The sequence below is a fragment of the Podarcis melisellensis genome (assembly GCF_964234715.1).
Source record: "Podarcis melisellensis genome assembly, chromosome: 11".
In the NCBI taxonomy this organism is placed as follows: Eukaryota; Metazoa; Chordata; class Lepidosauria; order Squamata; family Lacertidae; genus Podarcis; species Podarcis melisellensis.
This window is the reverse complement of record NC_138543.1, coordinates 48,185,751-48,209,345: the sequence shown is the minus strand read 5'-3', so window position 1 is coordinate 48,209,345 and position 23,595 is coordinate 48,185,751. Positions and strand designations below refer to the sequence as shown.

The following is a 23,595-nucleotide window of genomic DNA, read 5'->3' as shown; positions in this document are numbered from 1 at the left end:
AAAACTAGTTCGAACCTGTGTTGGAAACGCAAAGGGAAGGAGGGTACTTTTTAACCATATGTGGTGGACTTGTGCACAGGTAAAAGCTTTCTGGGAAATGATATATAATGAATTAAAGAAAATGTTTAAAAACAAAAAAGCCAGAAGCTTTTCTGTTAGGTATAATAGGTGAAGAGATACCAAAAGAGGACAAGAGACTTTTTATGTATGCAATGTCAGCAGCAAGAATGCTACTAGCCCAGAGATGGAAGGAAGAAGTCCCAACAAGAGAAGAATGGCGGACAAAACTGATGGAGTACACAGAGATGGCGAAACTGACGGGGAAGATCAGAAACCAGGAAGATCAAGTATTTTTAAAAGACTGGAGTAAATTCTTAAAAGACCACTGTAAAGAGTTAAAATCATTGGCAAGGATGTAATCACTTGTAATGTGGAATTATTTATGGCAACTACAGTATAGATACATAACAGATGGCTAAAGGAAGAAGATGCAGAAAATTTCATCTTCAATATGGATCCCATGGAGGGAGGGAAGGGGGAAGACACATCAAAATGCAGTACAGTGGTACCTCTGGTTGCGAATGAGATCTGTTCCAGAGGCCCGTTCGCAACATGAAAAGCCCGCAACCTGAAGCGCCGTATCTGCGCAGCATGATTTGGCGCTTGTGTGCATGTGCGAAGCGCAATTTAGCGTCACTGTGCATGCGGGAGCAGCGAAACCCAGAAGTAACCCTTTCCGGTACTTCCAGGTCGCCACGGGACGCAACCTGAAAAAATGTAACATGAAGCAAACGTAACATGAGGTATGACTGTACTTCATAAGAAAAGGATGGATATGGATTGGGGCTAATGCTGTGGGCACATCGCTTCTCAAACCAGTGGTGGTTGCAGACTAAATGGGAGCATGGACACAGTTGTGGTCAAGATTCCAAGGGCATCCCAGCCACGCAGAAGCAGCCAAGGGCAGGCAGTGAGAAGCAGGGCCTGGGAAAAGTTGCTAGGATATAAGGTATGGAGGCTGCATTCAGTCCAAATGATGAAGACTGCCATCCCCACTCACCCGGACTGAGTAATACTGGGGGGAAACTTGGGATATTTTACTTTGTATACAGATAAGTCTTCAAATTATAGGTTGAATCACTTTAAAACAATCACCTTAAGCATCTTGTTCCTCCTTCCCGCTACCAGCGCAGCTTTGCCAAATTACAAATGTCAACAAATCATTGCTAAAAATAGGTACTTTTATTCAAATTCATTTCCAATTTCCTTTAAGTGCTTGGATTTTGAGAACAAGATAGCTTTTTTTATTTTAAAGCATACAGGAGTTGACGATACAAAGTTATCTTCAGCAGTGTTTTTCCATTAAACAGTAGATTTCACCCATAGAAGGTGGTCTGTACATAGTTAAGAACATTCTGCACTTGCTTGTTTGAATTTTACCCATCATCAGCACGATCACGTGTAACAGTGAATAACACAGCACCGGTTTGATGCAAAGTGCTTCTGAAACTGGGTTCGTACGTTGTTCTCTTGCAGTCTAAACTAAAGGAATAGTATTTACACCAATTAGAAATGCTAACACAAGTAGCCTTTTGAAAGATGTGCTTACATTTGACCACATGCCAGAACAAAGAGGAGTATAGCTGAGAATTATGAAAAAGTGGGGGTAGATCGGTTTAGAAGCAAACATGCCAGGTAGATGTGTAGAATTGGCAGGGATCACATAGCAGGGATCTTTTTGCTAGCATGAAGTCAAGATGCACCAGTTTGGAACACCACCTTTGAAAAGGGGTGTGTTTTGGCAGCCTTCTACTCCCATTCAAGACATAGGTCAAAATGCTGCTGTTTTCAGAAAAGCATTGCTCTGGCATTACTTCCCAGGCTACAGGTTACTTCAAGACCCAGTTTGATCCCACCTGGACACAAGATAACAATACTACCGGTTGCTTCAATATTTTAATTCTCAAATTGAATGCATCACAGCTGGGAAGATTCACATTTTGTTGAAAGAAGATAAGACATGTCGTCTACAAGCAGATTCTCGTTTCTCCAATGATATTTCAGAAAGAAACATCTCACTGAAATCAGTTCTTTCAGCATAAAAAGCACTGAAAAGTCTTTCTGCAGTAGAAGCCGTATCTTTCTTTGGTGCTGGTGGGAGCAAAGCTTGAGCAGATGTTCCTTTTTTTAATTAAAAAAAAAGAACAGTAGCTTTTACGTATTTCATTTAGTCCAAGGCACCTGTAAAAATACTTGCTGGTGTGAGTCTGAGCAGGTTAATTTGCCTTCTTGTATGATTTTGGTTAGTTAAAAATGCTGCTGCTGCTGCTGCTGTTTTATTTGTCCTTATTTGCATATTATGAATTGAAGTTTTGAGCAGCAGGTCCTTCAACAAACAGTAAATAAAAGCCTGATGAGAAACATCTATAATTCAGCACATAATGTTACTGAAGTCATGGCAGGGAGGGAAGGGGGGAGACCACATTTGAGAAGGAGAAAACTATTGCATAGATTTGTTCAGTTTTTCCAAGCTGACAAGGGCAATATGCCTTTAACGTACGTAATACTGAATGTGGTAGACTGTTGCTGCCTTTTGAAAAATGTTCAGGGTGGATTCCAATACTGTCCTTCCGTTTGCAGAACTCCTGTGAACAGAAGTGAGTTTTTGCTGATTGTGTATTTCCTCTGCAATCCCCATTGCCTCTCCCCAGCCCCGCTCCAGATGGTTGTCAAATCCTCCAGCAAAGTCAGAGATGGTGTGAAGGGAAAGGGCATTTGGCAAAACTCACTCCCCTCACTCCTCCGTTCACAGGGTCAAAAACCTTTCCACAAGCAAAAGAACAGCACTGGATACAATTCTTAAAGTCAAACATTGTTAGAAATCCTGATTTAAATTCTATTAAAGGCCTACAATTTCCATGGCCATTTGAATACAATTTGGAAGGCAACAAGAGCGAATTGCAAGATGTAAACAAGGCAAGAGTAAATCTGTATTTTCAGTTGGGGCGTGGGAATTCCCATGTAATGTGTTTACATGATAAGGCGGCGAGGCACCAAAAACTTTAAGCGGATTATAAACAACACCTGTACAGCAAAAGCAGGGATGATCAACAATGGGCCAGTTTGTAAGAAAACGGTTGATGTGCACTCACAATGTTCCCAGGTAAAGGTATTCAACGTTTTGGAGAACATTCTAAAGAGTTCACTGCAGGATCAGCATGGCTTTCAACACTGCTCAGTGACTTTTTTTTAAAATAAAGAAGACCACCACTATATCATATACTCTGAACTCAGATTAATTTTAAAAAGTCATGCAAGCTAAGGTCTCTTCCTTGAAGAGAGGTTAAAGAACACTTTTACAAAAGTATGGTCAGTTTCAGAAGAACTATACCAAAACATGCTTGAATGGACTACAGTATTTGGCAGACTTGTTTTCTTCCGTTGTCGCCACACAAGAAAATTCCACCTTGTGTTGGTCCACTGAATCGTTGCTCTAAAGACCTTTTGATTAAATGTCTCTGCTGATCACTGTTATTGTGCATATTTTTGAAGGTGGGCTTGCAACATACCAGACTGAACTTGCCCAAGATATGAATGCTAGTTTTGCAACCTCTTTCCATAAAACAGAAGGGGAATGCAATTTTAAGGTTTCCCAACCCCAAATAAATCTGATATGTAACAAATGTTTTACAGCAGCTCTTCCTGCCCCCTGCCCACCCAAAATCAGATAATGTAATAATCAGTGCGAGCAGGACCACAGTCCCAGTTCTCTGCCTGGGAGGTATCTTGACAGTAGAATTAAGGGGCATATTCCAACATCTCCTGGAAACGCAAGGAGAGAACTGGTCTCATTTCTTCCTCAGCGTCATTGTCAATTTTACATTTTATCTGAAATTCAGCATATTCAGTAAACACTCAATAATTTAAAATATTGAAGCATTTTAAACACTAAAGTTTCCCTCATCTGCAACTCCTGTAACGCTCTGCATGCACACACCAGATGCACACAGACTGGCCATCAAAAGAACTTCTTGGCTGCAGCTTCTTGTTGAGTCCTGCACGCAAACAAAAAGGGGAGAGCAATTAGCAAAACCAAACACAGGGAGCCTTTTGCTCATTTCAGCAAGGCAGTACCTCTTTCAGATCTAGGAACTTCAGATCTAGAATTCAGAGCAAGGGTGCAAACATCAGCCAGAGTGGTACAAGCACTAGTCTGGGCTCCCTTTTTTATGGGCTAAGACTAGAAGCAGAACAGGCATGAACCACCCCTCCAGCTGAATGTGAACCAACTGAGTCAACTCTTCAGACATGCAGGCCGAAGTGTGGTTAGGGCTGAGTTTTCAAAATTGTTTCAGGTTCTTTCAAATAATAATAAAAAAGCTTTGTGGAAGTGTGGCCATTTTAACCTACTTTATTTTGCACTAACTTTTTGGTCCTTTTAGGGACAAACTACCTACACCTGTATGTAGTGACTCTGTTGGAGAAGATCCTTGAAAGTAGGAACTTTGAAGCAAAGAAGGGGTGGGTGGGTGGGTGGGGGAAGAGAATGGCAATTTGCACTTTTCCTGTGCAAATCATTTCCCTCCTGAAACTCTCTGTCCTCCACCAGTTTGGAACTGTGGGGGGTGGCTGGAGAAGTGGCTCCCAAAAATTGCTCTTATGCATTGCAAATCAACTATTCCCCAAGGGCATGCTGCACAAACAGAGGAGACAACAGGACTATTGTTAACACAGCTGCCTTGCAGTGTGTTGCCTAGCCTGCAAAATCTTGTCCACTTGTGGTCTGCAGAACTTGGCACTTCTAGCAAACTAATCTCTGTCTGTCACTTGCCCACAGAATCAGGTCCGCAAAGCCATTTGAAGTGGCTTACCAGCCTCCTCTCCATTGCTGCAGCCAGACAGGAGGAGTGTCTCTCTTTTTTTCTCCTTATCCAAATTAGCAGAGAGGTCACGCTTGCCATTAACTTGCATGGGGAGCAGAGGGGAAGGAGGACACGCCCACCTCAGAAACAGCAAGTGAGAAGGAAATCCTGCCCTTCCCCAGCAAGAATCCCATTAGGGTCCTCGATGGGGTGTGGGCTTCTCCACCCCATTGCTTTGGGGGCTGCAGCCTTCTTCCACCTCCACACAAGTATGCCTGGTGACTATGTGTGGCTGAGTGTGGTGTGCACAGGAAGGAACTACAGGTTCCGTGGCTACGTGGCCCTACATCACTGCTGCCATGCAGTATGGTGAATGCAACACTCAAGCTGGGGGGCAGGGGAAGCCAGCCCTGCCCTAGGGCAAGGAAAAGGTGTAGGCAGTGCTAATCTTAAAAGCTGACGTGAGAAAAAGGGCGGTGCAATTGCTTCTTTGTCCCGCAGAAGTGTACTTTGAACTTTTGGGATCCCTTGATTACAGAGGTATGTATTGGGAGTTGCCAGGCTTCAGTTGCTAATGAGATGCTTAACCTAACAGACTCAATACTGGGCATGGGTGCATCGCTTTCCTACTGCGGAATTTAAGATGGGGTGGCACAACTATCTTAGTTCATGCTTTAGGATGCAGACTGGCTGAGGAAAAATAGCCCAGACTCCTGAAATATGAAAGACAATATAATGAAGTGGTTAAGATCCTGGAAATGATGGTCACAAAAGAGAGGGAGGATCTGTGTACAAACAAAGAAGAGACTCCTTCTCAGGAGTCCCACTCAGATTTCATCTCTGCAGAAAATTTCTAAGTATTTGTGTGTGATTCTGAAAAACTGTCTGAAGTCAGAAATCCACCAGAGTGTGCCTTTAAACTCAAGCTCTGGAGAAGAACTGGGCACTTCACAGTGAGCTTCAGAGATTTGAAAAACAGCCAGAGATGTCTCATTTTCAGAGTTTCAGTGAGACTCAATACAGATACAGGGTGGTTCTTACTGAGCTCAGAACTGGAACGACGAGAGAAGGTGGCTCCCTGCAGTTGGGCAGGGGACCTGAGAAATTCCAAGCACCTCTGAAACTCTCTCTGACACTGCAAGGAAGACCTTGGAGGGCAGGGTGGAAAGGGAGTTTTGGCTAGCTACCAAGTCACCCTGGCACCAATGACAGTGCAAAGCCTACCATTTATTTCATTTTGTTCAGACAAGAGAAGGTTTTTACACCTTCCTCTCTGCAGTTACTCATGCCTGCTTAGGAGGGACTGTTTTGTACTTTTGAGCCACTGAAATCAATTCTATTCTGGCACGATGCAGGCAAAACACATTCCAACTTACCTATACATGATGTAACCGATGAACAGTAAAGTCTGGACTGCTACAAATATAAAGAAGTGTGTTGTTGATAAACATGATGGGAACTGTGGCAACTCTGGACATTTAGGTTTTTCATTTGATGGCTAGAAAGCAAGAGGGAAGAGAACAATTTCTCAGCAAATGCAATATGCAGTAGGGAAGGTTTCCCTTATGCTTCCGTGTAAGAGAGTGCAAGGAATACTTGTGAATGTACCAGAGTGTTGGTATATTCACAGGAGGTAACCAAGCCTACCGACAGGTAGAGATTTTGGGCATCACTCTAGAACTTCAGGTTCCGGAGGGCCCTTTGGCAAGACAATTTTCTCACCACCTCTTCATGACTACTGCTCCCAATGTTGCTGCTTTCCCTTCATCACTGTTATGTCCTTGCTGGCCACGAAAGGGACCCAATAGTCAAGTGAGCAGGTGGGTGATTGATAATCCTCCTGCTCATTGCTGCTGTCTTTTCCCTCTGGGCCAGGGAGAAAGGGAAAAAAAGCAGGCAGAGAGGCAACCACGAGGAGCAGGGGCCAGGGCTTCTTGGCAGTGGGTCTCCTGTAGAGGAGTGAGCCTTGGTAGATGAGCTATCATGCCAACACCATCCAAAAAAGTGGCAATATAGGTTTTTACAAGCAAATGTTGACATTTGGGTTTTAGTCTTTAATCTCAAAATGACTCAAGACAGCCCTACTATCAGAAAACAATAAATACCTCAAAATTACTTCAGAATAAAAATTTAGCAATAAAACCAGTGAAACCTCAAGTGTCTCCTGCTATGCATATTCTCTCTCTCTCTCTCTCACACACACACACACATACACACACACACACACACACACGAACGAGAGAGAGAGAGAGATCCACCCAAGAAGCGTGCAAAAATGACTGGACAGGCACCAGGTGAAAAAAAAGCAAATTTGCATCACCATCCCAAGCATGCTTCCTTGGAAACCTAACTGAATGTCAATGGGAAGGAAGTGTGTGCAGAATTTCACATGCACAGCCCTGGTCTGACAGCCTCCTCCTTGGAGCCTTGGGGGGCTTCTGAGTGGCTCCGAAGCTTTGGAGCCAATTAGCATTGTCACAGACCACCTTGGATCCAAGCATCTATGAGGTAGCGATCCTTGCCCAAGTCAAAAGCCCAACCCTGGCACCTTGCCAGGCCTTAAAACACTCCCTTGGTAGCATGCAAGCAGACACAGTGCAGCAAACTGCTTCCGCATTTGACAAGAGGCTGCAGTACCATGTTCCTCTGGACTAGATGTTCGATGTCCCTCTTTACTACATGGAGATGCTCCTTGATGTCGTTGAAGTGCTGGGTTGTTTCATAGATTCCACCAGCAGAGGCAGCATGTTGACTACCACTGACTAGCCTCAGTGTTTCTCCCACAGAGTTCCTGGAAAGAGACAAAAAAACTCAATAGTGAAGAAGAAGAGTTTGGATTTGATATCCTGCCTTTCACTCCCTTTAAAGAGTCTCAAAGCAGCCAATATTCTCCTTTCCCTTCCTCCCCCACAACAAACACTCTGTGAGGTGAGTGGGGCTGAGAGACTTCAAAGAAGTGTGACTGGCCCAAGGTCACCCAGCAGCTGCATGTGCAGGAGCGGAGACGCGAACCCGGTTCCCCAGATTATGAGACTACTGCTCTTAACCACTACACCACACTGGCTCTCCAGTGTGATCTAGTGATATTTCCCCTCCCAAACAGAGGTTCGCCCTCCTTCCCAAAGTAGGCAGCCCTAAGACAGGATCAAAAGCTTCTCTAGCCTCCTTACAGCTGCAAAGCTAACAGAGGCAAACAACTCTCTTAGCACAGTTTGTTTGGCCCAATACTTGCGAGGGCCAAGGAAAAGAGAAACAAGCTAAGAGCAAGCACTCTATTCAAACAGTTCCTTTGTGTACCTCAACTGCTTATTCCCATATATGGAGCCAAGATGCAGCAGATGGGAGTGAGCAGCCAAGGGTGAGATTCTACCACGACCATTGCTGTTGCCCAGTCCAAGGAAGGTGGGGTTAAAGCTCCCTTTTGATTGGGCTGTGTTTCAGGTAAGACAGCACAACTCACTGGCTGCTCAAGATTTCCCAAGTCAAGCTGCAGGTTTGAGTGTTTGCTGCTGTCCAGAGGTGCACACCTAGCTAGCCTCGTGTGTTGTCTGGGTGTGGAGAGCCAATCAGACACATGCCCCAAATCAAGGTATTTTAGAATAGGCGTCAGGAAAGCCCTTTTACTAGCCCAACAGTTATATGCATTTCATAAGGGGTGGAGATTCTGTACGTATCCAGATGTTGTTTAGAGTCCAAGTCTGGCTCCCTGCACCCCAATTTTATTTGGAAATTATATCTACCCTCCTCAGGTGTAGTCCTATACATGTCTGCCCAGAATTAGGTCCCACTGAGTTAGATGGCACTTACTCCTAGGTAAGTAGATTACAGCATTGATCAGCAGCACAGTTGACTGGGTGGTATAAAAGTGCCCAAGTAAAGTAGAAGTAAAGTGAAATAATTTTTTTTAAAAAAAGGAAAAATAAAGTAAGAAAACCCACCATTCTTTAGTAATGAATTCTAAAAAAAATTCTATTATTCTACTCTGCAGATGATGCAGCTTTGCAGTGTTTCAGTGTCAGACTTCGGTAACCTAGCTGTGTGCAATAAAATATTTTGTAGCTGTCGCAAGGCTTATAACTTTGTTCCAAAGACTGGTCTGAATCCAAGTCTCCCAAAGCTTTAAATGATGTCAAAACTCTAAGGAAGCTAAAATCTGTTTCAAGCAGCAGAATATGCTTTAGGGATAAGCAAAGATTTAAAGACATGGCCCGTGATTACCTTTTATACGACAAATTTCATTTCCCGCGTGCATCAATGCAATACACAGAATTATCTTGGAATAAATTCATTTTCTGCTCTTACAGAAAAGAAAATTAAAGCCACAAAAAGTGCAGATGCTGTAACTGGTGATATTAGACATCTAAACTGATTGGATAAGGGAGGCAGGCCTGTTTCTTAATCAATATGTTCATATAAGTTTCTTGTTGTGATGCCTCTTTCCAGTTGCAAAGAGGATTAGCATCTACAGCGACATATCATCATATGAATCATAATCCCTTTCATTGTTAACAGAATAATCAAAGTCTATGCCCCAAATTTGCTTCTATTAATTTACTTGAAACTTCACATTTGCTTGGACAAAAGATGATTTCACAGCAACTCTTTGTTCAGAGACTTACCCTGTAGCCTTTAGTAAAGCTCTTTATTCAGCCATATAATAACAGTGATTGCCACTTTACTTAAAAGAACCGATTCAAATCACTGCTTCGTGTAAACATTCAAACACACTGGAAAGCTCATCTTTATTTAAGTGTTGCTATGTGCTGAAGTTAAGCATAAACGCTTCATGTTTTAAGCAGGCATTGTTAAGATGCAACATTTGCAGATATGAATGATTCATTGGTTACCAGTTGCATAAGATTTAAATTAGCAAAACATGGAGTTGAACTGCCTCCTGGATCCCAGAACCTTGTTTAAGACAGGAGTTGGGAACTGGTCCATGCGATGTTGCTGTTATCACGATTCCTATTAGCCCCAGACAACATAGCCAAGGGCCACAGGTTCCTCAACATTGGTTCGGGATTAGAATACTGTTTTAGGAGACCAAGGCTCAAAGGCATCAAAGTCACTGGATGAAATGTATCTCTTGGCCTCATTTGCCCCTAACAATTATTTAAAATAGAACTGTTTACGTGCCACATGTGTATATTGTTCCAGAAAAATATAGACCGTTACATATTTATCAGGGAATTCCCAGGCTTAAGTAAGGTTGTTGTTGTTTTTTAAAGATTATAATCAAGTAACTCATCTACTTGTCAAGTTACCAGAAATGCAAATGTTATGGATCAAAAATCCCAGTAAACACTCAACACAGAGCATTTTATTTCAACAATGCTCTGGTCAAAAAGGGAAGCGGACCAATTTCTTCTACATAAGCTAGAAGTCTTTTCTAATGAAGCGATTAGGAAACATACAAATCTTGATATGAAAATTACAAGGACAGTAAGTCTTTTCCCCTCTGGCGATGGCCACAAAGGCCAGGACTGATTTGTTTTTGTTTTGTATCCGCAAGACATTCTTTAATCTCAAGCTGAAAATATTAAGATGATGTTACGCAAAAGCTTTCTTAATAAGTAGTCACTAAAAGGGCAGGCTTCTGATGTTAACAAGGAAATCTAATTTACTTGTCCGGCATTAAGATTTGCCAAGAATATTAAAATAAAAGCCGTCCCCAAGAAACAAGGGTGAAAATGGAAGTACATTCTATAATCTTTATTCTATAAAAGCTGACCTACTTAGGCACACTGAAGGAGCAGTCCTTGAACCATTAATAGTGATAAACGTTGACGGTTCAAAGCCGTTGCGTGAAGATTGCAAGAACATTTCCTACAAGGTATGTCCCTCTCTTGTTTTCAAACTGAACACAGGGGCGACACAAGCTCACAGGCATTCTGATGGGCAGAGCCCAGTAATGAATCTGTCACAAAACAACTGCTTGGGCGGGTGCTTACTCTGTATCCAAGAACGTGTCGACACTTGGTACATCTCTCTCTGGGAGTGAGAGGCAAGTGCCAGCTTCCTGGCAAAAGCTTTAGAAGAGGGGTAGCCAAAGGGGAATCCTCTAGGGTGTTCCAAACTACTAACTCCAATCATCCTTGACCATTAACCATGCTACCACTGCTTTAGAGTGCTCCATAGGTGGGACTGCATAGAGAGCACAAAGGCCACACTTTGTCCAGCAAGCTAGGTTGCGCTCATTCACACGGTCCTCTCAACTATCAGTCCTAAAGCTCTCCTCTCGCGCCAACTAACCTTGCCACACAGCTACTTAAAACTCCACTGTTGGTATCGCAGGCCTACCACCTGGAGCCCTCTCCCATTTTATCATCATAAAGCGACCTCGGTTTACCCAAACACATGCTATTTTAGGGGAAAACTCTACAACCTTACGGAAACGTATTTGCTCGCATTTCAGAGTCCCCTAGAAGTCTGTAAATACACTGGGTGCTGCACGGTGTAAAATGCTTAAGCAGTGAACAGAGAAAAAAAAATGAATAGAAAGGAGCCCTACACAAATAAACAGAAGGTAATGAGGCTTCCTATTAGGCAGCTTACCCAATATAGTGCCCTCCAGATGATGTTAAACTACAACTCCCATCAGCCCCAGTCAGAATGGCCAATGGCCAGGAATGATGGGAGCTGTAGCCTACAAAACTTCTGGAGGGCATCAGGTTGGCTGCTACTCCTTTAAATTAAAAAAAGGAAGCCTAGAAAAACATTCTAACCCTCTAAGAGAATGCAGTGGTTTTACAGAAGATGTATATATCACCCTGCTTTTCTGCAATTGGTTCAAAATTTCTCAATCCAGCTTTTGGGGAGGGGGGCTAGCAGGTCTGAATGACAGAAATTCTATTTTCTGTTGGCTTCTTGCAATAATGTGTTATATTGCAAAATAATATTGCAATAATGTATATTGCAATATTATTGCAAAATAATATTGCAATAATGAATCAGTGGAGGTAGGGTTTGCCTTGGGGGCTTCTAAAGTTAGAGCCAATTTTCTACCTTCTCAGTAGTGTGATAAATAAGTTAAACTATTATTGTGCACATTTCGTTTTGTTGTAATTACTAATTTTCTTTGTTCTGCTATCATTCATGGTTGCAATGATAATGGCTAACTGAGCAAAGATAACACTTTTCTCAAGCGCGTTATGAAGAGCAAGGAAATCCCAGGTCCCAACACTTCTGTATATGCACAAGGCAACATGAAACACAACTCAGAAACCAACTGGGGGTGGGTTACATCCTCTTTTGTGCATGCACTCTTACTTCATTTCGATGACTTGTCTCAGGACCTCCTCTTGAGTTCTTACAACATTATCAAGCTCCTGTTGGGGGACCTTAAGGAAACACAGAGAGAGACACAAACCCAATACAGTTAGTGAAGAACAGCAAAGAAGGGGACCTGAGAGACATGCATGAACTGCGTGTTTTGCTTGCCTGGCCTGGCTGTGCTGGGCCACCACTTCCTCTTTTGGAAATCTCTTCTGTCACTGTAGAGACGTATCTCCTCTGCTCATCCAGAATCATGTCCAACTGCCTGTTGAGCTGCTTTATTTCAAGATGAATTCGATTTTGGCCTTCAAAGATTTGCCTAAGCTCACGATCACTCACAGTCTCGTAGAGATCATCCGCTTAAAAAACAAATAAGAAACAAACTGAAAGGACATTCTAGGTATACATTATCAATGTTAGAATTCCTGCTCCGTAATTGCAGTCATGGGATTGTTGTGTTTTACATGACGGTGTATGTTTCGACTCCACAGTGGGAAGTGACGGAAACAGGATGTTTGTGTTACTGTGTTCCGTGAAGTGGGACTATTGTTCTTTGTTCCTTTTCTCTTTGCTGTCTGATGCTAGAGAGAGGGAGCTATGTTTCAGTGCTCCGTGTGTGTTTATATGTAAATAATGTCAATGAAATGAATGTCAATGAAATCATGTCAATGAAATCCCTCCAAACCATCAGCAGAACACAAAGTTTGTTCTTGGTTTCCACTCGTGGTTGGCTTGGAGAGAAGGAAGTCATGAACCCAGGTTTGGATGACTGAAGCTACACTTGCTTGCTTCCTGGCAGAAGCACTGTGCGAATGAAGCGACCATTATTGTAGCAGCGTGCACAACCATACCACTCAATCATTAAAAATCATAGCTTATTTTTATTATGGCTTAAGGAGATGTTACCATAGCAGATGTCTAACAGCAAATCAAGATGAATGCATCAGAAGAAGGCAAATATTCAAAACTGAGCCATCCCTCTTCCCAGTCACCTGGCCACTTACTAGGCTGCCCTTGCATGTCAGGGTGCTCCTTCTGAAATTCCTCCTTCTTTTTGTCCAGCTCTTGCTGGAAATGCTGAAACTCTTCTTGATATTTCTCTTTGTCCTTTTCAGGAATTTCTGTATCAGGGGGAGGCTATAAAACCAATTTTAAGAGAAATTTGTTTAGGAAGACATTCTAAATGTCTCCAGTAAATATCTTTGGTATTCTGAATCCAGAACTACCCCTACCATTAGCAGCCAGAAAAGTTAGCATTTGTTCACATTACTTTCTCCTAATGAACTAACAAAACCCTGATATACCACTTCCCTCTGGCCTGTTCTCACACACTAACAACCAAGCATGGACCAGTATTTTTAAAATCATGCTGACCATGTTGACAGATGGTACACCTAGAAGACCACACCCCTCTAACCTGCATACAATCAGTTCAAAGCAACAGCCGCATTCAGTTCTGCATTGCATTCTCACCCACATTGCTCTGGGCAAGCAATTTCATCCCAACCACACAGGACCTTGTACATGCATTACAGATGCTGAATTAAAGCAATCGTGGTTTTCTGGCATCCCAATGTGTGTTTTTGGCTAGGCCAAATCAAGACACTGCAAAGTTTAAGGAAAGGACTTCATAACCAGCGTGCCATCACCTACTAACTGGAGCCCATCAAATTCATGAACGTAATATTCAAATATTGATGCCAATGACAGCTCCTCAATCATTAAGGCTTCAGGGCATTCACCTTAAAGAACCTATGTGGAAGCGATGTTCAGCTAAATAACTCTACCACAATTCTTTTCTCCTTATCCAAAGGCTAGGAATCATTGACTCAAAGTAGAATTTAAGGTAATATATTAGAACTGAAGCACAAATTGACAGATAGCTTGCAGACGGGTGATGGCTGCCAAAACATCATTATATATAAAAAGAAGGAAGTTCCCCCAGTTGCAAGCCAAACGTTCATCTTTTGTTTCATTTAAACACTCTTCAAACTGTGAGAGTGAAGTATTATCCAGTGCTGACATGAACGGGGAAAATCTCTTTTCTCACAAAGCCCGTCACACAAATACATCAAGGGAAGTAATTTTTATTGCCCAAAGATGCCTACCGCGACTTTGCTAGGGTCTGTCAACTGGAAAGTCAGGAAAGACAAGACATCATGGTCATCTGGGTAAAAAACAAACAAACCCAAACACAGCAAACGATTAGCTCTGATTGTTCCAACACAGTAGAATGACATCAGTATAAAAAATATAAAATCTCTGCATCTGGTCCACTGCGTGACATCAGTATAAAATGACATCAGTATAAAATGACATCAGTATAAAAAATATAAAATCTCTGCATCTGGTCCACTGCGTGACCAGCAGTACCACACATTAAGATTGCTGAGATGTGTCGACAGATATGCATTGCAAGGCTGACCGTCAGCATCTGGGGCCCCAGAGAGCTGACTGTGGCAGACTCCAGCATCACGGCACTTTCTAAGAGAACTTTGGGCCTGTATTTCCTCAAGCAACAATCTCCCTGCTCCTGAAGCTCTTGGTGGTGAGGATCTTAAAGGACATCAGCGTGAGCCACCATGAAGTTAAAACTAGCACCCTCCTAGACTGGGCACAGTGCTATACAGAAGCCTTCTTATTGGAGCCAATGCTCTTGACTCTATCCCTCTCCATCAGGAAGAGAAACTCACAAAGGAGTCTCCATGCCCAACTCCACCCACCAATAGCACTGGTATGTACAAGTGCCATGAACCAGAAGCCATTTAACCAAAAGGAACGCATCTAGGGCAGCGACTTGAACTTCTACATCCTTGTCTAATTCCTTTCTTCTGCAGACTTCCACGAAGCACATTAGCATCAGGTGCCAGTTAAGGTTGCCAATTCTCTTGTTACTAAGCTGACAGACATTTCACAATTTAGCAGTTACAGTGGTACCTTGGGTTAAGTACTTAATTCATTCTGGAGGTCCGTTCTTAACCTGAAACTGTTCTTAGCCTGAAGCACCACTTTAGCTAATGGGGCCTCCTGCTGCCGCTGCCGCCGGAGCCCAATTTCTGCTCTTATCCTGAAGCAAAGTTCTTAACCTGAAGCACTATTTCTGGGTTAGCGGAGTGTGGAACACGAAGCGTATGTAACTAGAGGTACCACTGTATTAACTTACCCAAGGGAGAGGGGAAAACTGTGCTAAAAAAGAAGGGGAGAAGGTATGTCTTGAGTACTAAAAATCACCTGCAAGTCCACCAGTTGCTGCAGAGATCCCAAAGTATCCATTTGAAGGAAGCACCATGTTCTCCACTTTGGCACAAAACTCATAGTCTTCTTTGTCTGGAGTAAATCCATTGTTGATCATTATCTTTTAAAGAGAAAGAGATGTAAAGATAGGAAGTTGCCTTATACAGTGTTTGGCCAATTCCCTGTCTAGCCCATATAGGTCTACTTCAACTGGCAGAAGGATTCTGAGGGTTTCCCGCCATTCTGCCACCTGAGATTTAGTAGAGATGCTAACTGTATGTCAACTACAGTGGAAGTCCTCTGTAAAAGGTAAAGGTAAAGGGACCCCTGACCATTAGGCCCAGTCGTGACCGACTCTGGGGTTCCGGCGCTCATCTTGCTTTATTGGCCGAGGGAGCCGGCGTACAGCTTCCAGGTCATGTGGCCAGTATGACTAAGCCGCTTCTGGCGAACCAGAGCAGTGCACGGAAACGCCGTTTACCTTCCGGCCAGAGCGGTACCTATTTATCTACTTGCACTTTGACGTGCTTCCGAACTGCTAGGTTGGCAGGAGCTGGGACAGAGCAACGGGAGCTCACCCCGTCCAGGGGATTTGAACCGCCAACCTTCTGGAAGTCCTCTGTACCCAACCTCAAACGTATGGTTCTTCCAGTTATAGGAGGAACTCATTGTGATGCCCAAGGCCAACTAGCTTGCTCCTACATCTTAATCTGTGTAAATTATGCGATAAAATTGTAATTTAAAACACTATTTAAATTTCCATTAATTAGGTGCACCATCTAATGTATTACTTCAAGCCTGTACTGCAGCCTATTTATTGAGAATTCCATTCTTTATACCTTAAAGGCACAATGAATGATAATAATCCCTAGTTACCCTGCAGTCCTTACTATGAATGCAATCAATACAGTGCCATGTTTTTCCATGCGGCACCCAACTTCTGTTTAGCTTTGAGAGGGGGAAAATGTTGTTCTGCAAGATGCAATAGGTCAAACTATAAACAAACGGAATACAAATTCTGATTGTACAAACTACCCGGCCTCTCCTAGCAAAGACACACACATCTTGCCTTCATTTCCCAGCTTTTAAATCCCTAAGGAAGTATGCCTGCTCAGAGATTGCAACATTAAAATATGTACACACAGAAAAGTATAGTTAGAGGAATATAATGAGAATTAAGAGTACATACAGTCAGCGTCTTTTGGTAGTATGTGATCTTTGCTCGAACAGGGTAAGGTTTGTTACGGAAGTCTCTTTGACACGACGCCAGTGCTTGTGTGGAACCATCACTTTAAGAGGAAAGAGACAAACTTTAAAACCAGAAATACGGGAGAATACACACAGGTGTGAAGAGTTGACACCATGACTAGAATAAAGTTCAAGCGATCTAATCAAGAAATGAATTACTTATCATAATTTCCATTAACGTACACTCTAAAGAAGAAACTACATGCAGCAAAAATCCCCTCTTTGCCAGGAACTGCAAGTGGTTTAAAAAACTGGCAAAGACTCAGGGAAGCCTAACTACTGTTAGCCATGATATGAAACCTGGCATCATCTTGATCTGTTTTTAGGCATGAGGTTAAAAAAATAGTTCTATTCACCAGTGCCTTTGGAGCTCAACTCTGCATATTTTTAGTGGGGTGGAGTTGAATTCGATTTGCTCCTTTATTATTATCATTGTCTTTTAGGTTGTTTTTACCCTTGCTTTCATATCTGTTTTTAATGTTTCTCAGTTGCTTTGAGTTCATTTTTCCTACTCATTAATAGTAATAATAAAAAATGATATCTGCATCAGCGTACATACAACAATAAAACACTTACAAAGAAACAACTTTATTTGGGGAATCCCTAGCTTTCGCTCATTTTAGAACATGCTGCAACCCTCTGTCATTGCACAGGATGAAATCAAAATGAAAGCAAACAAACATAATTTATTTAAGAATTTTCACCCTGATTTATAAGCCTTCCAAATATCTTTCCACAGACAACTTACTTTTGATGGTCATAATGGAGCTTGCCATTGTTGCCAACAACGATCACCGATGGGTTGTTTTTCTGAGGGGGAAACACATTTCAAGATAAAAGTCTCTCTCAAAAGTGGTTTTAAGTCTAATCTGGAACTCATCTAACTTGAAAAGTGACGCTGCTTAGCAATGTATAGTAAAAAAAAAGCCTAGTACAATGCTTCTGTGAAGCTTGTGGTCCTGGATTATGCACTAGTCGTAATCTGAGACATTATCAGAGTTCAAGAACACATTGCAGCCAGGCAAAAAGCAATTGGGGTGTGAAGCAGGGCCAGTGAAGGGCCTATGAAGTGTTCAGAGAGCCAGTTAACACAACTTTTCAACTGTGTGAAGGGGGGTATTTTGTTTGTTTGTTATTACTGTATGTATTTTTGTGTTTTTATACTGTAAAGTGCCCCATGCTCTTCACATAATTCAGAAATTTATTAAATCATAACACTTGATACAGACTATTCATATCTTATCAGAGAATAAACAATGCCAACTTGAAGCATTAGTATTCACGGATAAGAAGATTAACAGTAAAAGGCATTGTTCAGATGTATGCAAAGAGCTAAGTAAAGCTAGACAGCTTAACACACAACAGGAAAAATCAAAGCCAAGGACTTTTAAGACTTGGTGCGATACCACTATCTCTAACAAAATAACTGAGAAGCAGTCAAAAAACCCAACAAAACCTACCAATGAAATAGCTCTTTATATTGGGCCACACCTGTTCAGCAAGACTTGCCAACATGAATAACTTTGGGTGGCTGAATGAGGCCCTTAAACTTTTAAGAAAAAGCAATTGATTTTTACACAAAAGTCTCAAGACTTCATGCAAAAGGAGCGCTAATTCAGAGATTAAGAGAAGCTGCTCTTCCTTCTCCACCCCCACCACTTCATTAGTTACAGTTAGGTTTGATTTTTTTTTTTACCAACAACTTCAGTGTTATTGCATTTTCGCATAAGACATGGAAGGGAAGAAGTCAAACTCATGAAGAACAAGTCTAAGCAACATGATCTAGATTGTCACGAGGTCTATATGGAACCTCTGTATTTCAAAGGCAGCATACCTGAGAGTATCAGTTCCTGAAAAGCAACAGTGAAAGAAAGCTACTGCCTTTTCCCCATCTATGGCCTTATCAGAACTATCTGGTGACAAAGCCAGATGAGACAGACCCTTTTGCCTAATTCAGAAGGCACTTGCATCCATTCTAGCTCAACAGAGAATATGTATGAATGCATTCTCTTCCTTATCCTGAAAGCATCTTGCACATACCCACTCGATCTGCATAGATGGGTGGGCATTATGCACTATAACAGTTTCCCCAGTGAACAAGTTTCCACTTTGGAAAGGGTCAAGGTTTTGGAAACGAAAGGGTCAAGGTTTTGTTTTAAAAACCCAACAATGCAATTACAAAATAAATAAATAAATAAATCATTTTATGTTTGCCCCAACATGCTATCCACTCTAACAATATATGATGGGATACCATGTAAATAGTTAAATGATCTTCAAGGAACCCAAGCATTTATTACCTCCCAATCCTTTGAACAACTGACCTAATACAGATGTTCATAGGATCCTGTGCTAAGATTCTACTACTGGCAACAAGAGACAGTTTATGAGCCTGCTCTGCAAAATATATTTTAGGTGGCAATTGTATGGCAAGTCATTAAATTCAGTAGGACGTGCTTCCAAGTGCAAACTGGCTGTAAATTCACATGTTCTGCATCAACTATCTTAAGAAATGGGCATCTAGAGTCTACAGAACCTCATACAAAATAGGGCTACTACACACACTATTAGAGAACTTTTATTTGCTGTGCATATTCTGTATGGCTTTCCACTAACCTTTGCATCGTTGTCAAATGAGTCAAAGAAGATGCCAACTCCATTCCAGTTATCTGCTGCTCCGAAAACAGGACCGTCTAAGCCTTGTTCTTCTGTAAACCAGACTGCCTATTTAGAGAAATTCAAATCTAAATTTTAGGCCTCGGGTTCATACAACCGATTTGTCTGCAAATGCAACCATTCTACCTACCAGTCCATCAGCTCCTACTCGTCCTCTCCCTGTCACTCGGAAAGTCACTTCAATTTCCCAGTATTCAAATATAGACTTGCTTTTTGTCCATACTGATCCCCTCTGACTTTTTAATGATGGAGTTATTCTTATCTGATCAGCGCTGGGTATAGCATCTGAAAGGAAAGTAAGAAACAGATTTTTAAAATCAAGTGTCCCGTTCTGCCCAAGAAGGTTTCAAGAAAACAGTGTGCAGGTATTCTGTTTGTTTTCCCCAATTCATTAGTAACAAGGTTATTGTGTTAAGTGTGAGTGTTTCTTTATTGCTTATTCAATCAAATGATTACAGTATCAGAAGTTATTTGCTTCGTGTTTCAAGTGCTGGTTTAATCAATGACAGAGCAGTCAACATTAGAACAATTTGCAGGCAGTGAGGCTGGTACATTAGAAATAAAGACAAAAACTTTAGTCTGATAAGAGGTTTGATTAATTTGGTCTTAATCCATGTATTATGCTGCAACTCCTTTTTGTCTTTATTTCTAATGTACCAGCCTCACTGCCTGCAAATTGTTCTAATGTTGACTTTTAATATATTTTATTAAAATGAAATAATTGTCAGAGGGGGGCAGAGAAACAGATGCTGCTGGACACAGAAAAAGTTATAAGCAGGCCTCTCATTTCTGTCACTTGTGACACATCATCATAACTACACAATGGTTTCCCATATGGCATTTCTATAAATGCTTTGACTAAAACATAGAAAGCAGGCAACCGCATGCAAAATTTCAGCTTAAAGTAATTTCACATGTTCAATAAAAAGAACATATTCATTCCTAAAGAGTATATTTAGACCATCCTTTTGGCACCTGCATCATGTACTGAGTTAGCAAACTAATGACAAGTCACACATTGAAATCTGAATTTACAGCATCAAGACCAAACACATGTTAGCTATGGAAAGTCCCTGAGTGGGATCAAGTTGCTAAAGCAGGCCGCTGACAGCAGGTCCCAAGATCCTAATATGTTAATTAGGACCTAGTAAGGAATAGTTGCCACCCTCCAATCAGTAGTCACTATTACCAGCATGAATAAAGATTATTTCCGTCCATTAGACACACTTATATGAGAAAAATCATTTAAACTGCAGGTATCTCACTGCAATGAAGTGGCACAGGGGGTAATGACCTGAACAAACAAGCGACAGAAAGAGCACTTTGCTTGTCAGAACACGTTTAAAGAAACCTATTACAGAGACATCTTTGTGGCTTACCTAAGCACCATATGGTGTGGTTTACCTCATGGGAATGAAAGATGCTACTAATCACCTACCGCGGAAAAGCACCACGACAGTGTAAACACTTCTGTAAAAAGAAATACGCTGCTCCATCAGCAAGCTATATATGCTAAAGTTTTTTAAGTAGAATGAACACATACAGTAATAGCATTCTGGGACAATAAAATATTACAACCTGTGCCTACATGCTATAAAATTGGGACAGAGGTTAATAAAATAATGTCACAGTATGAAGGAGTGCAGGAAATAAAGGCTTGTGGTTTTCTTGAGAACGGAGTTAGAATGGAGTTTCTGCTCAAGTCCCATTCAACAAGTCTTTACTCTTGGTTACAAAGGATTGGGGGAAAGGGTGAGGAAAGGCCTGTACCAATAAGCCAATAATATAAAACAAAAGGAGTAGGTAACAGGTATTCACCAACTGAAAGATGAGGTGGCAATGGTGTGTCTGTGCTAATAAAGCCACGACTCCCTGCCCAAACCTTGTAATTCCTTTAAAGAGAAGCCAAATCACTTCTGTGTAGCACAGTAATGTTGCTATATAAATGAGCAATAGCAGTGGCAGCAGGCAGAAGTGTGTGCATCTAGAGTGAATACTACTATGTAAGGCAGGAGTGAGGAAGCTGCAGCCAGATGTTGCTGGATCTCAACTAACTTTCCTGACCATTGGCCATGCTGCCTGAAGATGTAAAGAGTTGTAGTCCAACAACATCTGGAGGGCCACAGGTTCCCTGCATCCACTCCAATATGCAACAGGTTTGAAAACAGTGGCACCAGACCTTTTATCCTCATTGCATTCACATCATATAAGACCTGATGCATGACAATTAGCCATGGCGTGGGGAAAGCTTGACAGAGGGTTTTTTTCCTCATTCTCACATGGCACAAGAACTTTTAGGAACCCACTGAAGGTGAATGTTGGAAGACTCAGGACAGGTTAAAAAAATGTACTTCTTCACGCAATGCATAGTTGAAACTATGGAACTTTCTCCTACAGGAGACAACAATGGGCACCAACTTAGCTAGCTGCAAAGGACAACTGGATAAACTCACAGAGGATAAGGCTATCAATGGCTAGAGCCATGGTGGGTATGATCTGACTCCAGAGCAACTGGTGTTTAGAGGCATTGTTTCTGGAGTCCCACTTCTGTCAGCACTTAACAGGCTAATATATATATATATATATATATATATATATATATATATATATATATATATATATATGCAGAGGTACCTTGGATAACATATGCTTCAGGTTACACACTCCGCTAACCCAGAAATAGTGCTTCAGGTTAAGAACTTTGCTTCAGGATAAGAACAGAAATTGTGCTCTGGTGGTGCAGCGGCAGCAGGAGGCCCCATTAGCTAAAGTGGTGCTTCAGGTTAAGAACAGTTTTAGGTTAAGTACAGACCTCCGGAACGAATTAAGTACTTAACCCAAGGTACCACTGTATATATATTAATGTTAGTAATTTTGGATGGGCATAATTACAAGAACCACATAGAAGGCCAATAAATATCACCATCGCTCTGAGCAGCAAGCATTGCTTTCGTTATAAGCTCTACAGAAAGAGTGTGTGTGCACACAGCAAGACTTAACCAAGCACTTAGGAGCACTCAGCTAAGGTTTTACAAGTGATCTGTGTTTCCCCCCTATTTTCTCCCAAATATGAGTGCCTGCTAAGTAGCGCCTTGGCCGAACAAACTACGTTTTCATCTACCTTTCAGCATTTTGTGCAACTATCTCAGCACCAAAGGTAGGGGACCACCGTCAACCTTTGGCCCACTTTACCTACTGCTGACAAGGAAGCAGCAGCAACACACGGGAAAACCCCAAAATACCTGAGATGAGGGGAGAACAACACACAACCTCCAGCCATATGCCTTGCTTTCCCCATCGTGCGCATGGGGAAGCTTCTCCTACCTGTACTATTAAGGGCGAGGGGAGAAAGTCCAGAAGGGCCACGTGGCAGACCTTACAGATAAGGAGGTCAGGAACGCCTGGGAGGCCTCTCTGGGTTTGCAGCTCCCCCCGCCGGGGTGGTCGTAATAAGTACATTTTTATTTTTCGTGAGGGCGGAGAACCTGCTGGACCTGCGAACCCCAGGCGCGCGTGGACAAACCGCGCATGCTCAGAGAGCGAGGCAGCCGCACTCTGCACAGGCTCAGGGGCACCCTCGCCTTTGCTTGCGGCGCTTCCTGGAGCCGAAGCCCCGGGCCTGACGTGAAGCTCTGACGTGACGCTCCCTCCCGTCCACCCGCGGAGCCCTGCCCGCCGGTACTTACTGCCCGTGTGCACCCAGAAAGGCACCGACCCGTCCCCCTGCACCAAGTGCGGCCCCTTGAAACTGTATTTGTACTCGAACCGCCGGTGAGGCGGCGCGGGGCCGGCAGCTCCGGCGTCTATCTGGCCGGTGGCGTCTGTGGCGGGGAGGAGGCTGCCGACGAGGCAGAGCACAGCAAGAAACCTCCCGGCCAGGCTCCCCTTCTGCACCCACACCGCCGCCATCTTGGCCCCAGCTGCGCGCAGACCCGGCTCGGCCAACAGGGCGCTACCTGATTGGCCGAGGCTCCCGGGGGTGGGCGGGGCCAGAGCGCGGCCAGCGAGGCGAAGAGCGCCGCGGCCGGGTGGGCGGGGCCTCGTTTTATTGCCCCACCCCCTCCTGCGTAGTAACCCATCCAGTCCCGCCCACAAGGCGAGGAGGGGGGGCGCGAGGGCGTTGTGGACCCACGTGGTTTGAGCAGTGTCCCCGCCTACTCGCTACTCTCGCTTTAAAATATCTGTGACATCAAATATCTGTGACATCTCCTATTTGTGGCAGAAGCAACTTAAGGAAGGGTCTAACCCTGATCCTAACATAACATCATCACCCTATTATATACACGACAGTCAGTTGCCT

At 42.8% G+C, this 23,595-nt stretch overlaps 1 protein-coding gene across 2 annotated transcripts; it reads right to left on the bottom strand.

The window, feature by feature from the left end:
- Positions 1 to 1,223: 1,223 nt before the first annotated feature.
- On the bottom strand, positions 1,224 to 23,235 carry LMAN1 (lectin, mannose binding 1). 2 transcript variants are annotated; one of them, XM_081929843.1, is made up of 14 exons: positions 22,982 to 23,235; positions 19,426 to 19,580; positions 19,236 to 19,343; positions 17,368 to 17,429; positions 16,561 to 16,660; positions 15,369 to 15,492; positions 14,246 to 14,304; positions 13,142 to 13,274; positions 12,303 to 12,496; positions 12,132 to 12,202; positions 7,500 to 7,653; positions 6,239 to 6,360; positions 3,998 to 4,055; positions 1,224 to 1,537 (listed from the first exon to the last, which is right to left on the bottom strand). In XM_081929843.1, exons 1-13 carry the CDS (start codon positions 23,202 to 23,204, stop codon positions 4,019 to 4,021), a joined length of 1,542 nt encoding a protein of 513 aa, XP_081785969.1. In that variant the 5' UTR covers positions 23,205 to 23,235; the 3' UTR covers positions 1,224 to 1,537; positions 3,998 to 4,018. The 2 variants fall into 2 exon arrangements, with proteins under 2 accessions (XP_081785969.1, XP_081785968.1); XM_081929842.1 differs by having other exon boundaries at positions 1,224 to 4,055.
- Positions 23,236 to 23,595: the final 360 nt, after the last annotated feature.